At 42.6% G+C, this 14,405-nt stretch overlaps 1 protein-coding gene across 7 annotated transcripts in view; it reads right to left on the bottom strand.

Moving 5' to 3' along the window:
• LOC145349012 (glutamate receptor 4) overlaps window positions 1–13,748 on the bottom strand; it is a 262,985-nt gene extending 249,237 nt beyond the window's left edge. For 6 of the 7 annotated variants that reach the window (XM_080197219.1, XM_080197220.1, XM_080197225.1 and 3 more), the window contains exons 1-2: window positions 13,267–13,748; window positions 11,273–11,431 (exon numbers count right to left, since the gene is read on the bottom strand). In XM_080197219.1, coding sequence (XP_080053345.1) covers window positions 11,273–11,431; window positions 13,267–13,354 — 247 coding nt within the window. In that variant the 5' untranslated portion in view covers window positions 13,355–13,748. Of the gene's footprint in view, window positions 1–11,272; window positions 11,432–11,810; window positions 11,860–13,266 lie in introns of those variants that run through there. The other variant, XM_080197221.1, reaches the window with a different exon arrangement.
• Between the last annotated feature and the right edge of the window lie 657 nt (window positions 13,749–14,405).

The raw sequence follows: 14,405 nt of genomic DNA, 5'->3' as shown, positions 1-14,405 counted from the left end.
GGGGAACACAGTGGAAGACGGTCAACTGGCTTGAGGAAACAATTGGGACGAAGGTGGATAATCACCCCAGGGGGTGGAGCCCTCACTTGGGCAGGAGTCGGACAGATGGCATGTAAAAGACATTTCATTTGAGGTAGTTGGGTGGGCTGTTCTAGGACAGTCGGACATTGGGGGTTTGCTAGACTCTGCACAGTTTTTCTTAATAAATTTTTTTGTGTTTCTGAGAAGTTGGTGAGCGTGCATCATTACCTGGCGACGAGGGTAAAATAGATTATTGATGTCACTGCCTGTGGCCCAACACCTGTGAGAATCCTGCTTTATTCAAAGAAATCCTCACCCAAATGCCGTCCTTGGGTGAATAGATCCCTTTGAGATTTTGAGATGTTGCCAGACCCTGAGGGAGGGATGCTGAGCAAACCTGAAATGGCCGTTGAAGTCAGAAGTTTAGAAATGTATAGAAAGAGTGAGAGAAAATAATGCTTAGAAGCAGGAGCTGTGGCTTTGAGTTTAAAGAAAATAGAACTTGGGTTGAGAAAAAAAACAAAGAGCTGCTTCAAAGTATTTTTTTTAAAAGAGAACTCAGAGAGCAGTGTTTTAAGTGAAGAAGAAGAATTGCCCCAGGGAGCTCATAGCCAGAAAAGCTAATATTCAAATTGAAAAAGAAGGAATTTGGATAAAAGGCAAAGAGTTGCTGCACTTAAACAAGTTCAAAAGCTGAAAAAAAATGGGCTGGCACGAGGAAGCAGCATTGCAGCTTTAAGGGTAAGAAAAATAGAAACAGCCCAAGCAAGACACTCTGTATTTGTACTGATACATTTGTTAAATAATACATCTGCAAAGGAAAGCCAACTGTATTTCAGCCACGATAGCCTGTGTGGGGGGTAAGTGATTACAACACAGGCTTAAAGTGGCAATACATTTAGGGATCTAGTACTTTTAATGTGGCAATAAAGATGTAAAGTTGCCATAGTCCCAGATGACCACAGCTCATCTTCCCTTTGAGAGGTGAACTGACTGGTGGTAGTTTAACCAGAGGTCACCACACCAGAGGTAAAGGGCAAGGAAAGCCTTCATAAACAAACTCAGCCGGTATAGGAATTGAAGCCACGCTGTTGGAGCCACTTAGCATCACTAACCAGCTATACCGCCAACTGAGCCAAGTCCAATGTGACAATGCAATGTACTTAAAGCAGAAACTACAAAAAAGATGAAACGGCAATGGACAGGAAAATTCAAGAAGATCTCAAGGAAGACTTTAGAGGAGGCAATGGAGACCTCAAGAAAGAGGGCACTGATAGGCCTAGAAGGACCCTAAATTAAGGGTACTGAAAGATCAAGAAGGAGGGAACAAAAGACCCCAGAAGAAGGACAACCAAAGGCACCAAATGACCACATGAAGGACAACAAGAAAATTGCAAAATGGAAACAAGTCAACACTTCATCGTAGACAGACCTAACCAACATGTGAAGCCAAAAAGGGTTTAGCTGAAGTTACGACAAGTAGAAATGAAGATTCCATTTGGGAAATGTATCTATCCAGTAAGAATATGTTTGATTTCCTTTGGAAGAAATACAGAAATTGAAGACAGTAGGAGCTATTGAACAAGAAGAGTATCAGCAAAAATAATTGAAGTTGTAGAGAGGATATTAAAACAATGAGATGAAATAACTGACAGCAAACTTGAAAACAAATTCAGAAAATTAAGTTCTGAAGGAGAAGCTAATGAGACAATGGAAAATAAACTGAATTTCATGTAAAATCAACTAGAGAATAAGAACAAGCCCAGTGAAGAATTGAATCAGGAGAATAGAGCTTGAAGAAAGGAAGCTTGAGAATGAGAAATTCACTGAAGAGGTAAAAACATTGAAATTGACAGCAGGACCAGCAATTCAATCAAAGAAGGAAACTGAGATTACGTGCCAGAACATAATTGCTGAAATGGTCACGTAAAAGAAAAGCAGCAAGCCTATTTGGAACAGGTCCATAGAAGACCATATATGGAACTGCACATGGTTAAAGTCTTACCAATAAAAGTGTTCATCTTTAAAAATACACAAACCTCAAGATTTCATTAATGAGCCATCACCAATAAAAAAAATCCATATTAAGTACAATGACATGGTGTCACTATATGAAACTTTGGCAGCGAATCAAACTAAGTCCCTGGAATTATTGTCTCTGAGACTGGACTCCTACCATACCCAGTAGAAATGGAGGGACGGATCAATCATAAACATGTGGATCAATGGAAGAGCAGAGAGACACTCCAGCAATCAGTTTTGCCATCAAGAAATGATTTCCAGCCTGTAAACATCAAAGTACCTGAGTACCTAATTGACCTGTCATAGACATAATTGATATCTCCATGGAAGTTAGTAGTAATGAACTGCCTATGTCAGAAGAACTCTCCGTTACTGCAGTTCCTGTTATTGTCGTTCTGGTGGAAGCATCTCAGACTACAGAATTACACCATTCTGCAAGAAACAGAAAAACCTCTCAAAGACTGGATTTATAATTGTCCAACACATGTGTATCATGTTTTGTTAGAACTTGGGCTTGAGTAACTTGGTTTTTTAAGATTGTATAAAGGTGTTAAAGAGGGAGGGGTGTGGTGATTTGTGGCGATTGTCCCTTTAAGGGCAACACAGCAGAAGAGGGTCACCTGGCTTGAAGGACCAATTGGGACGAGAGTTGGTAATCACTCCAGGGAGCCCTCCCTTGGGGAGAAGTCAGGTCGAAGACATGTAGGGGGATGAAGGGGGAGGGGTGCTGTGACTGTTAGCCTCTACAATTTTTTATTAATACCTTTTGGGTTCCTCAGAATTCTGTGAGTGCGCATCATTATAATGTTGCAGTGAGAGTTTGCTGTTACACCTATCATTAAAGTGTTACAAGTATTGCAAATGGTTACTGGGAAGAACCGATACTTCCTACACCAGTGTGCTATTTGCACAATTAGCTGTGGCACAGGGTTTACCAAATGTTATCATTGTCTCAAATGAAAATGCAGTGTTCTGCATATACCATCTAACTGTAACAGTAACGGTTCATCACCTAGAACTTAGGGATGAAGCTATTGCTCAGTGATGGACAGCTGTTATGGACAAAAAAGTCACTGTAGTATTCTCATATTCAGCCAAAGGATCATAAAATGATTCAAACTAATTTTAGGCATTTAAATCTCACCAAATCCAAAAGACCCCTGGAATTACTGAAAACTCCAGGTGTTTAGACGTTTTGAAGATATTACAGGCAAAACCATTGGAGTGTTAATGGTAATAAAAGATAATAAAATACTTTGATTAAACCTGGGATAAGAAATCCAACAGGATGCAGATATGCATATAATTCAGTATCGCTTTCAGATTATATTAAATGCCAGATGTGATGGAAAGACATGGTAAGTCACTGCTTATACAACATGAAGATTAGAGATATAAACCTTTCATGGATCGATTGGAAATTATTTTCTTAGGCTCACCACCTCTCTGGGATTTTGGGTCTCTTCCTACTGCTGTGATCCTAAAGTCTCCTTCAGATTCCACTAGCCATTAAAATGTGCCTGATGGCTAAAGCATTGAACAGTGGAATAAGACCAAATGGAACTCCTGGGAATGTGATGAAGGAACTCAATTGCCAACCAGGCCAGAAATCCCTGAACACTGAAGATTACACTACAAAACCAGTGTTTTGTTTAATGTCCGTTCCTGATAGAATGCGACAAAATGGTCTTCTTCATTCTTTATTTGGACAGTAATTGGTATACGCGGGTTTTGGAAGTGCAAGTCATTGCAGTAGATTCAATCACATGAATGCTAGTGTCCTCCAGCCATCAGACAATTGATCTTTTTTTAGGATTCTGGTCAGCTTTGGCTTAAGGGACAAGTGTTATGTTCATTGCATTGTCAGCTGGTTTATATTAGCTTTGCAATATTTTTGGAAAATGCAGCAGCCACTTAATGGAACTAACTGACTTGAGTGCTTCCAGATTTCACAAAGGACAAAGTTAAAAACAGGCACACTGGTAAAATCAATTTTACACTGCAGTACAAGTATCTGTTATTTTCTCTCTATCATGTACACATGGGCAAACATTGAATAGCGTATGTTCATAGAATTACACAAAATTTACAGCGCAGTAAAAAGCCATTTGGCCCAACTTGTCTCCTCTGATTTTAATGTTCCATATCACCCTCCTCCCATCCCATTACATCTAACTGTGTCAGTGGACCCTGCACTCTCTCTTTGTCTCATGAGTTTATCTAGTTTCCCTATAAAGTTCAATTGTGTTCATAACTCCTCAGATAATAAAGCAGTCTGAGGCTACAATGGCCGGGATTCTCCGATTTCATTCACCCTGTCATCACTGCCAGTGAGAGCAGAGAATTTGATTCTCCAGTCCTGCTCCATTCGCTGCAGCAGGACTGGAGAATTCCAGTTGCAGGCAAGGTCAGAGAATTCGGGCCAATACCTGGACAAATTCAGGCTTGGACTGATAAGTAGCCAATGAGATTTGTTCCACACAACTGCATGGCAATTACCATCAAGAGAGAATTTAATCACTTGCCCTTCACAGTTCACTGGGAGGCCATCATTGAATCCCCCATCGTTATAACACTGAAGGTCACCACTGACTATAAACTTAATTGGGTCAGACATGTGAATACTGTGGCTGCAAGAACAGGTCAAAGATTGAGTATTTTGCATTGATTACTTACCTCCTAATTCCCTAAACCTTTCCATCCTCTACAATGGAATACTTTCCATTTGCCTGAGTGAACACAACTCCAGCAATATGCCAAAAGCTTGAAACTATTCAAGACTAAGGGTGGAATTTTCTGGTCTCCCTGCAGTTTGTTTCTCACGGCAGGAGATGGTGTGCCACTGTCGATAGGATTTCCCATTGACTGCACCCCACATGCCGGGAGTCCCACAGCAAGTGTGCACCATTAGCGGTACCAGAAGATCCTGCTGGCAGGAACAGCAGTGTTCAACTTAATTGGCACTCCATCTGCCACCTTTAGCTCCGTCTACGCTGGTGCACCATGACTACAATTTGCATTATCCAGAAGATGCATTGCTGCAACCTGCTAAGGTTTCTTGGACAATGCCTTCTAAACTCACAATGTTCACCAGATAGGAAAATAAGGATAGCAAGCACATGGGAACATACCTCCTGCGAGTTCCCCTTCAATTCACATATCACCGTGACTTGCAACCATCATTGCTGGGTCAAAATCCTGGAATTGTCTCAGCCAATAGCCCACTGATTGTGATGTGAAGACTGCTCACTACTACCTTCTCTGCAACATTTAAGGATGAGCAATAAATGCTATCTTGTTATTAAGACTCAATCCCAGAATAGCTGCTCTATGTGCTTGTATGTTTCAGATTCTAACCACTTTCTAGGCATAGAGGTTTCTCTTGAATTCCTTTTTGGGTTTAATTGTGTTTCAGTGGAAATTATGGTCCATTTTCATACATATGTACATTCTATTTGCCTTAATGTGCTGTATATGTACAGTTCTATGATAGAGGTATCTCCTAAGATTGTGAATGTTATGCCCCTAAATGATCTGAAGTCCTGTTACGATTTTGCACAGACATGTCATCTGTGTTAATTTGTTTTCTCAAATCTATCAACACCTATCTCAGGTTTTGTGGTAACACACTGCTATGTTTTTCTATAAAAAACAACTTGGATTTATATTGCATCCAAAGTACTTCATATAGAAGATATTGAGCAGCAGTAAAGACTACAAGGAAGATTTTGAAAGATTTGGGAAGTGCAGGAGAGAAGGCAGAGAAATATAGAGAGTGCATGCCAGAGAGGACAGTTGACATATCTAAAGGCTCTCCTGCTGATTATAATGTGGTGGGAAGTCCAAAGTTCAAAGATTGTTGCTTTGTTGTCCAATACATTAGACATGATTCACAAGCAGCTAATTGGGAATCCAAATGTGACTAATTTCATTGTTGATTAGCGTAGTGTAATGGGTTTATGGATATGAGATCATGAGGCTATTAATGAAGAAAGAGTAACATTAGTAATCAAATGACCAAGATGCTCCAAGACAGTTGCATGCAGAATAATCCTAAATAGCATGTGTTCATTCTGAGATCATAGAATCATAGAATCCCTACAGTGCAAGAGGAGACCATTTGGTCCATTGAATTTGCACCAACCATAATCCCAAACAGCCCTATTCCCGTAACCCACATATTTACCCTGCTAATCCCCTGACTCTAGGGTCAATTTAACATGGCCAATCAACCTAACCCACATATCTCTGGACTGTGGGAGGAAACTGAAGCACCCTGAGAAAACCCACACCGACATAGGGAGAATGTGCAAACTCCACACACACAATCACCCGAGACCGGAACTGAACCCGAGTTCCTGGTGCTGTGAGGCAGCAGCGCTAACCACTGTAACACCATGCTGTCCTTCATGAGTAAGGTCCTTATCAGTAATTTTTAATACATTGATTGAAATTTAACTATACAAAGGGCAACACAGCAGCTAAAATGGTTTGCAATGCCACATTTGTGACCTATCAGCAATTTCTATTGGACAATGCTGGATTACAAGGTGGAGGCTAAATGACTGACTATTTTCTTAAATGCAATTATAAGTCCACTGTCTAATTTACATAGGTGTTCCCCCTTTGCAATTGTTTTAGTTGCATATGATGGTCACTGTATACATGTTCGCCTGTTCCTGTATTTTTGTATTTCAATATGTATTTGTCCTGTTGTATTTGTTGTTCATGGCAATGTGTATGCACAGAAGAAGCAAAAACTTTGACTGTACTTGTGTCAATGCATAGCTTTGTTAGCACCCAGATGCAGAGACAGGTCTACAGGGCCAGGTTCTCAAATATTGACAAACACAAATCAAGAAGAGTTGATCTCTTTCAATTGCATCGGAGGCTAATTGGTTTCTTGCACTAAAAGAAAAGGAATGATTACTGCCACTCCATCAAGATGTCAAATATGAGAGCTCCATTGGGCCAGTTTAGATCCAATTGGATTCATCTAAATGCCACCCAAGTGCTGTGGCTGAGAACTTCTAATGCTGCTTTATAAAGAGTTGATGAAAAGGCTGAGAGTTAACATCCCAAACATTGCCACATCAGTTTTAAATTCTTACTTATTTGATAGTTTAAACTGACAAGCAAGAATTCCAGATAATGCCTAATATCTCCCAGGCAGGTACCCCTTGAAAGTTCTTTTTCTGTCCTAAGTACCAGGAAATTACAGGAGATTCTTCTCAGGAACAATGTAAATACTTTGCTGCGCATTTTTGTGTGTTTTTCCGTCTCTTCTTGCAACAACAACTTCAAACGATACAGTATTTGTAATGCAGCAAAAAGTGCTTCATACTAATGTTATAAAACCAAATCCCATAATGAGATTCGAGGGCAGATGACCAAAAGCTTGGTTGGAGAGAGATGGTTTAAAAAACATCTATAATACTTGATGCTTTTGCTGGAGGTTGATGTAAATAAATCTGCATTGCAGTTAAGGATGAATTTGATGGTACATTGAAGAAGACAGTTTCAGAGAACACTATATGTTCATAGCCTAAGTGTTAGTTATGAATCGCTCATAAGTGGATCAGCAGTGAAACTCAAAACAAAGAATATTCTTTATTTTATTCTTTTTCTTACCAATTTCTATGCCCTTACAGTAGGCCTTGAAAACTATGTGAATTCATTGATCACTCTCCAGTACACTTGTCCATATGCCACTGTTCATGTAGGAAGCTTGATAGAGATTATCACAAGCAGCTCAACTATGAAAGAGTATCATAAACCTGTCACCTGACATCATACACATGGCAAGAGGTTCTGCAGGAGTTCTGGCTGATATTCTCCTCCTGAACATAGAGTGCAGAGGCCATCAGTAGGCTTCAACCCAGAAGCCCAGCTTGCATCAGCCAACTTCATCACAAAATAGGAATCAAAGCTGGGATCATGTGACTGACTGAGTTGCTTACTGAAAGGCTCGGGACTGGACTTTTGTTTGTGGAATTGGGACCCCGCAGTCAGGTGAAGTTCCAGCTCCTGACTTGTGTTGTGTCAGTGTCAGATGCTCAACACAATTTCAACAGAGGCAGCCAATTATAGGTCTGGCAGTGGATTGCCATCCAGTTGAGGACAGAGAACAACTACATGAGCTGGGGAGTCAATCAGAGGCCAGCCCACATCTCTCCACTGCCCGAGGTGGGAACTGCTGATGCAGGTAAGAGAGAGAGAGGACACAGCACAATGTGTTTAATGAGAGGGTGGTGAATCTATGGAATTCATTGCCACAGAAGGCTGTAGAGGCCAAGTCATTGAGTATGTTTAAGACAGAGATAGACAGGTTCTTGATTGGTAAGGGGATTAAAGGTTATGCGGAAAAGGCAGGAGAATGGGGTTGAGAAACTGATCAGCCATGATTGAATGGTGGAGCAGCCTAATTCTCCTCCTATACCTTAGGGTCTTATGGTCTACAATTGACCCTTCTTCTGAAGAGATGGAGCATTGGCACACCCTCCACTCCTGCCTGCCATCAAGAAGTCATTTCTATCCCCTGGCTGCGTTCTGGCCTCAGTGGAGGACCTGCATACTGAGTGGTCTTAACAGGCCATATAATAGTCTTCATAGACTACCTGCTGCTTGTCAACACCTCTCCCCACTCCCCATGGATTGAAAATAGCACAAAGGTGGCAACATGTCTGCATACCATTCTCTGATACCAAGTTTCGAGTCTTCATGCCTCCAATGGGAATTGAAATTTCAGTCAGTGGGGAGCTAGGAAACTATTCTTTAATCTGAATTCCATTTTACAGAACCTATGGCTGTATTTTCCAATTTATCTGCAAAGGGGCACCAGGCACCTTTTCCTGTCATCATGAATGTTCCATTGCGCAGTACCCACATTTCAAAATATGACAGTGCCCACGTATTGGATTATTTATCAGAATTCTTGTTTCAAAATCTCTATTCCTTATACCTGTTCATTTTACAAAGTTAATTAATTCATCTCAAAATGCCCAACAGATTATTCCAAACACCAGGGGAATTGCCAATTGACAATTCTGAGCACGATGCATTTTTTGTTTTGCTCTCTCTCTGCTTTCTTTAACCCAGTTAACCATTTCACCCTCCTTCAAAACGTCACTCTGTTATCCTGATTGCTTGGCTTCATTGTTACCTATCGTATCATAGCTGGAGCATCTAGAGGAGGGCTTTTTCTCCCATTCCTTCTCTATTACTTCGGGAGTCCTGCATTGAATCCTCTCACCTCATTCAAATACTGTCCCTTTGTGTCATTATGTGCAGACATGGGTCAGTTGCACCTGTATGCTGATGATATCCAAACCTGCCCACCAACATCACTTTCAACACCTCCAATCTTGTCAGGCTACTTCTTCAACATTCAGATTGGTGAGCTATCACTTCTCTTTCCACTAAAATGCTGGAGCCAATGATAATGGTCACCACCACAAACTCTGATTTCCTATCAATGACTTGATCCTCTTCCAGGGGTAACTGTCTCAGACTGAGCCAGATTGTTTGTAACCTCATGTCCCATGTCACACCAAGACATGCCTACCCATAAGCTCTCCATTGCCCATATTGGCTTCTGATCCCCCTATGCTGCAACCTTAAAATTCTAATCCTCACATTAAAGATCTCAATGTGAATAACCTCATGCAGTGCTGAAACTCAAACAGCCCAGGTCTCTGAGCATCTGACTCTCCCAGGCTACACGTACTCTTTTACAATCTTCTCTGCCTCTTCCCTTTTTCACAGCACCAGGGATCTGGGTTTGATTCCTGGCTTGACTCACTGCTTGTGCACAGTCTGCACATTGTCCCCATGTTTGCATGGGTTTTCTTCGGGTGCTCTAGTTTCCTTCCACAGCCCGAAAGACATGCTGGTTAGGTGCACTGACCAGGCCAAATTCTCACTCAGTGTATCTGAACAGGCACCAGAGTATGGTGACTAGGGGATTTTCACAGTAACCTCATTGCAATGTTGATGTAACCCTATTTGTGACACTAATAAATAAACTTTCCACTCCTCCTTTGAGACCTTCCTTAAATCACCTCTGACCAAGACTTCCTTGGCTCAGATTCTATCATTTCCTTTACCCCTTATGAAGTACTCCCGGGTTGTTTTGCTCTTCTAAACACATTGTGCAAATGAAGGTTATTGTCAGTTCAAAACGTAACACATCAAAATGAGTGAAAGACAGCACATGGCCCTTTAAGGTTGTAATGTAATTAAAATTAGGCATATTCATTACCAATTATACAATCTTCATTTTAATACATGCATGGGAATAACCTTTCCCTTCATTCTATTAGTTGGACTCTGATTCCCTCGGGATAGGCTTTTGTAAAAAAAAACTCCTGGGTGTTTAACTGCTGTGGTTTTTGTCTTTACACTCATCATAACTGAGGCAGAAAATTCATCATTATGACAAAACCACTGAAGCAGAGAAATTTAGCAAATAATTTACATTTGTTGATAATCTGTTGTGTGGAGACCTCGCTGTTTTGTGACGTCCCGCCAGTTCTGGTGTAGCCCTGCACTCTGTAAGTGCTCCTATCCCGGTTATTAACTCAAGTTCAGGCACGGCCAACCAAACAAGCCATCATGATGCCTGGTGCGGGGAATGTGGTTTAAGCAACCCAGGAAAACAGGCAACTTAACCCTGACAGTGGCAGCGGAATGGTCTTTAGTTGATGTTTAAAAATCCAGCTGCGATGTGAGATATTTCCATTATTTATTAATCGAAATGGATGTTTCTATTTTTAATCTCAAATGGGGGAAGGGGGGAATAGCCAGCTTATTTTAACAACAGAAACTATATTGGCTGATTACAAAACATTTAGAGGTCAGTTTCGGAGGTGGGGGAGTGGGTTCCTTTATTTATTTTTCCTTACAGCAGCGAAAAGCGCTGATAGCATCATCTAATGTCATGATTCAGCTAAACTGTGTTCCCCCCACCACCCGGGTCTGGAAATAGCTTACAAGAAAAATAAAGACATTCTCCAACTCGCTGGCTGCACCACCCGCAGAAGCATTTAGTGCATCTGGTTTAAAAAAGCAATTTTTGGTGACTGCAAGTATTAATTACTCCTTTCGGTCACGTGCTCAGAACAGGAAGCCTTCAGTAATTTTTTTTTAAAAGGCCACTCGCCGCAGTCTTGAGTTTTCCTGTGACAATCGATCCCACTCGATAAACGGTTCAAAAGCGGTTTCTACTTACAGGCATTTGTTACAGCGAAGCTGTTGGCCGTTTCAATGTTGTCCACATGAGGAACCAAATTGAAAGGTGCTTCAGTCGTGTTGGGGTTAGTGTTGTGAAGATAGATTGCAAAGCGAAACGCACTGTATTCCTGATCAGAATACCTCATGAAGAGTCCCCCTGCAACAACAACAAAAAAGAAGCAAAGGGAGGTACAATCAGCTTCACAGCATCCCATTAGCAATCTCTGCGCTACACAAACCCGCTTCAATACATTGGAAAGCCAATCATGATGATACAGCAATAACCTTTAGGTAAAATTACCAAAGCAAAGCACCTCTTTTTTTTACAAGGAGCAATATTGTATGAACGGTGGGGAGGGGTGGTGGTGGGAGAAGCAAGTTGTTTGCAGTTTGAGTGAACTTGGAAAGGTTTGAAGGCATTATCAACTTAACTAAATCCTACACTCAGCCAATCCAAACAGGGAAGAGTGAGGATCCACTTTTTAAATGCCGTGTTTTTGTGCCAGAGAATATTTCATCATTTAGGTTATAGTCACCTGTACTGATGCAATGTTGTGGTCTGTAAGAGCTCTCCATCTGAAAGAAGTACCCAAAACTCGTACACAAAACGATCACCACCCCCACCCCCCACACTCTCCCCCTCCCACATTCTTCTCTTCCCCAACTCCGTCACTCTCCCCACCCCCACTCTCCCCCCACACAGCCTGCACTCTCCCCCTCATTCTTCCCCTCACTCTCCCCACTCTCTCACTCTCCCCTGCCACATTTTTCCCCTCACACTCCCCTCCCCTTCTTTCTTCCCCTCCCCTCACCTCACCCCCTCCCCAACCCCTTCTCTCTCCCTCATTCCCTCATTCTGCCCCTCCCCCTCACTCTGCCTCCCCCCCCCCCGCCCCCCACTCTCCCCCTCGCCAAAATGTTTACAGCTTAAATAACGTCGGCACTGGCCCCTGGCAGTGAAGACAGGATGGACAAATCGATTACTCGCTAACAGCCCGCGGGGAGGAGGGGACGGGGGCGGGGGTGGGGGTAAAAGGCACCATTTGAATCTATAGGAAACTTCCACAGTCATCAAGAAATTCTAATAACACTTCGAAATTGAATGCGGCCACCACCGAAAAAAGGGACTGATCACACATTTAATATCAACTTTTTGAGCGCGGGTCATTTTGCAGTGCAGACAGAGAGCCCGGAGCATCTCATTAACACGGCCTTGGGAAATGACATTCGATGCCACACATCATTCCACACACTGGTAAACAGCAGATATAGGCAGAACCTCATAAAAACACACAGATAGATAGCGGCACAGATTTAATAACTAACTTTACAGCGGCATAACTCGGCTTACATTTTAAGACTCTTCAATGTTACAGAATGGCCTTTCTCCAGAACTTGTTTGTATACAGAAAACATAATTTCAACTCCTCCCCGTTACTTAATCAACATCATTATAATGACCACATATATATCACACACATACACAGAAACAGGTAATAGATCTCATTAGTCGGGCTCTGATGCAATGCTACACTGATCTAACGTGTTTTCTAAAAACTACAGCACACAATACGAACGAAATGAAAGCAAAATATACACTGAGATGGTGAACTTTTTTTTTCCTTCAGCAGCTGTCTAGCAGCAACATCAGGACGAAGGAACCACCAGCATCCCATTACCAAGCTCATCGCCAGCACAACTGCTGCAGTGTTCCAACACAACACTAAATGCACCAAGTACTCCCTCCAAACACCAGAAACATGTTCCATAAGTCTGCCCTTCCCGAATAACTAACTCCCGCGTTTCCCAAACACACACACACATTTTTGTCTAATCGTAAATTCTTGAGCGAGAGGGAGAGAGATGCTAGCTATTGTATTGTCAAAATGCACCAGCCGAGGATACACGGGAACACTGACAAATCGTTACAACAAATTTACATTGTGCGAGAAATACTTTTGTTTGTTTTTGTGGAAGGTTTAATGGTCTTACCTATCTGTACACTGGTGGGAAAGGCTCCCAGCGCAAGCCCCAAAAAGCCAGAGCAAAGCAAGACAATTTGTCTGCCGATCCGCTTCATCTTCTCCTGTTTAGATGTGATGGAGAGGCATCGAGAATGGTAACACAGGAGGAGGGGAGGGGGGAACACGGAGCGCGGTCTCCTCCTAACAATCCACCCTGGGCATTTTTTTCCGCAGTCGCAGCGAGTGTGTCCAGCTGAATGTTGTGGCGCTGGGATCGGTGCACATGCAAGATGGTGGTGTTGGGAGCGTCTAGTGGCTGACAGGGGGGATGAGACATGCGCTATCTATCTCCGGCACTCTCATTCAGCCCTATTGACCAGAGATGATCGCAGGCTTTATGAAGCAGCATGGGACCATTCTCACCCTAGAACCAATGATCGCTTTAAGACTGATCGCTTCTCATGTTCTCAGCTAAAGAACGCACAATGCGGGTGGATCCCCGGGAAATTATTTAACGTGAGTTTTCACGTGACGGCTATTTAGTCCAATATTTGCACCTATCCATCTTCCGCGAACGTTACTATAGCTTTCTATATGTGAGCCTGTGTGTGTGTGCTGGAGTGTGTATGCGCGCTTGTGAATGTGTTTGCACACATTCACACATAACCATGTCTGCACTTTAGGGTCTGAACCTCCTAAGTCCAACAATCTACTCCTATCGAGTGCTTTATTTGATTATCCCCCTTTTCACTGAAGATGTAACTTGCATTTATATAGCGCCTTCCGCGATCTCAGCACTTGCAAAGTGCTTCATGACCAATGAAATACTTTCCCAAGTGGAGGTACTAAAGATGAGCATGTGCAGCCAATCCGCAGCCGGGTCTCCCCCCACCACCCCCCCCCCCCCCAAGTTGCAATGCGATAGGGACCAAGCTCATCTGCTTTCTTCAATGAGAGGCTGGTCACACGACACCTCTCATCCTGCCCACCCTCAGTCCCAAGGTGGCATCTCTGCATCATGGCTTTCTCCAAAGCTGCTGGTGGATGGGGTGAATGTTGGCCAAGGCACGGGGGGAGGGGGTGGGGGAGGGAGTGGTTGACAGTGCCAGTGACTCTCAGAAGAAGCACATCCCCTGGGGCTAATGGGGGTGTCAGCCTGGGGTTCTT

The sequence above is a fragment of the Carcharhinus amblyrhynchos genome, chromosome 10 (assembly GCF_965287045.1).
Source record: "Carcharhinus amblyrhynchos chromosome 10, sCarAmb.v2.hapA, whole genome shotgun sequence".
In the NCBI taxonomy this organism is placed as follows: domain Eukaryota; kingdom Metazoa; phylum Chordata; class Chondrichthyes; order Carcharhiniformes; family Carcharhinidae; genus Carcharhinus; species Carcharhinus amblyrhynchos.
This window is presented reverse-complemented; position numbering and strand designations above follow the sequence as displayed.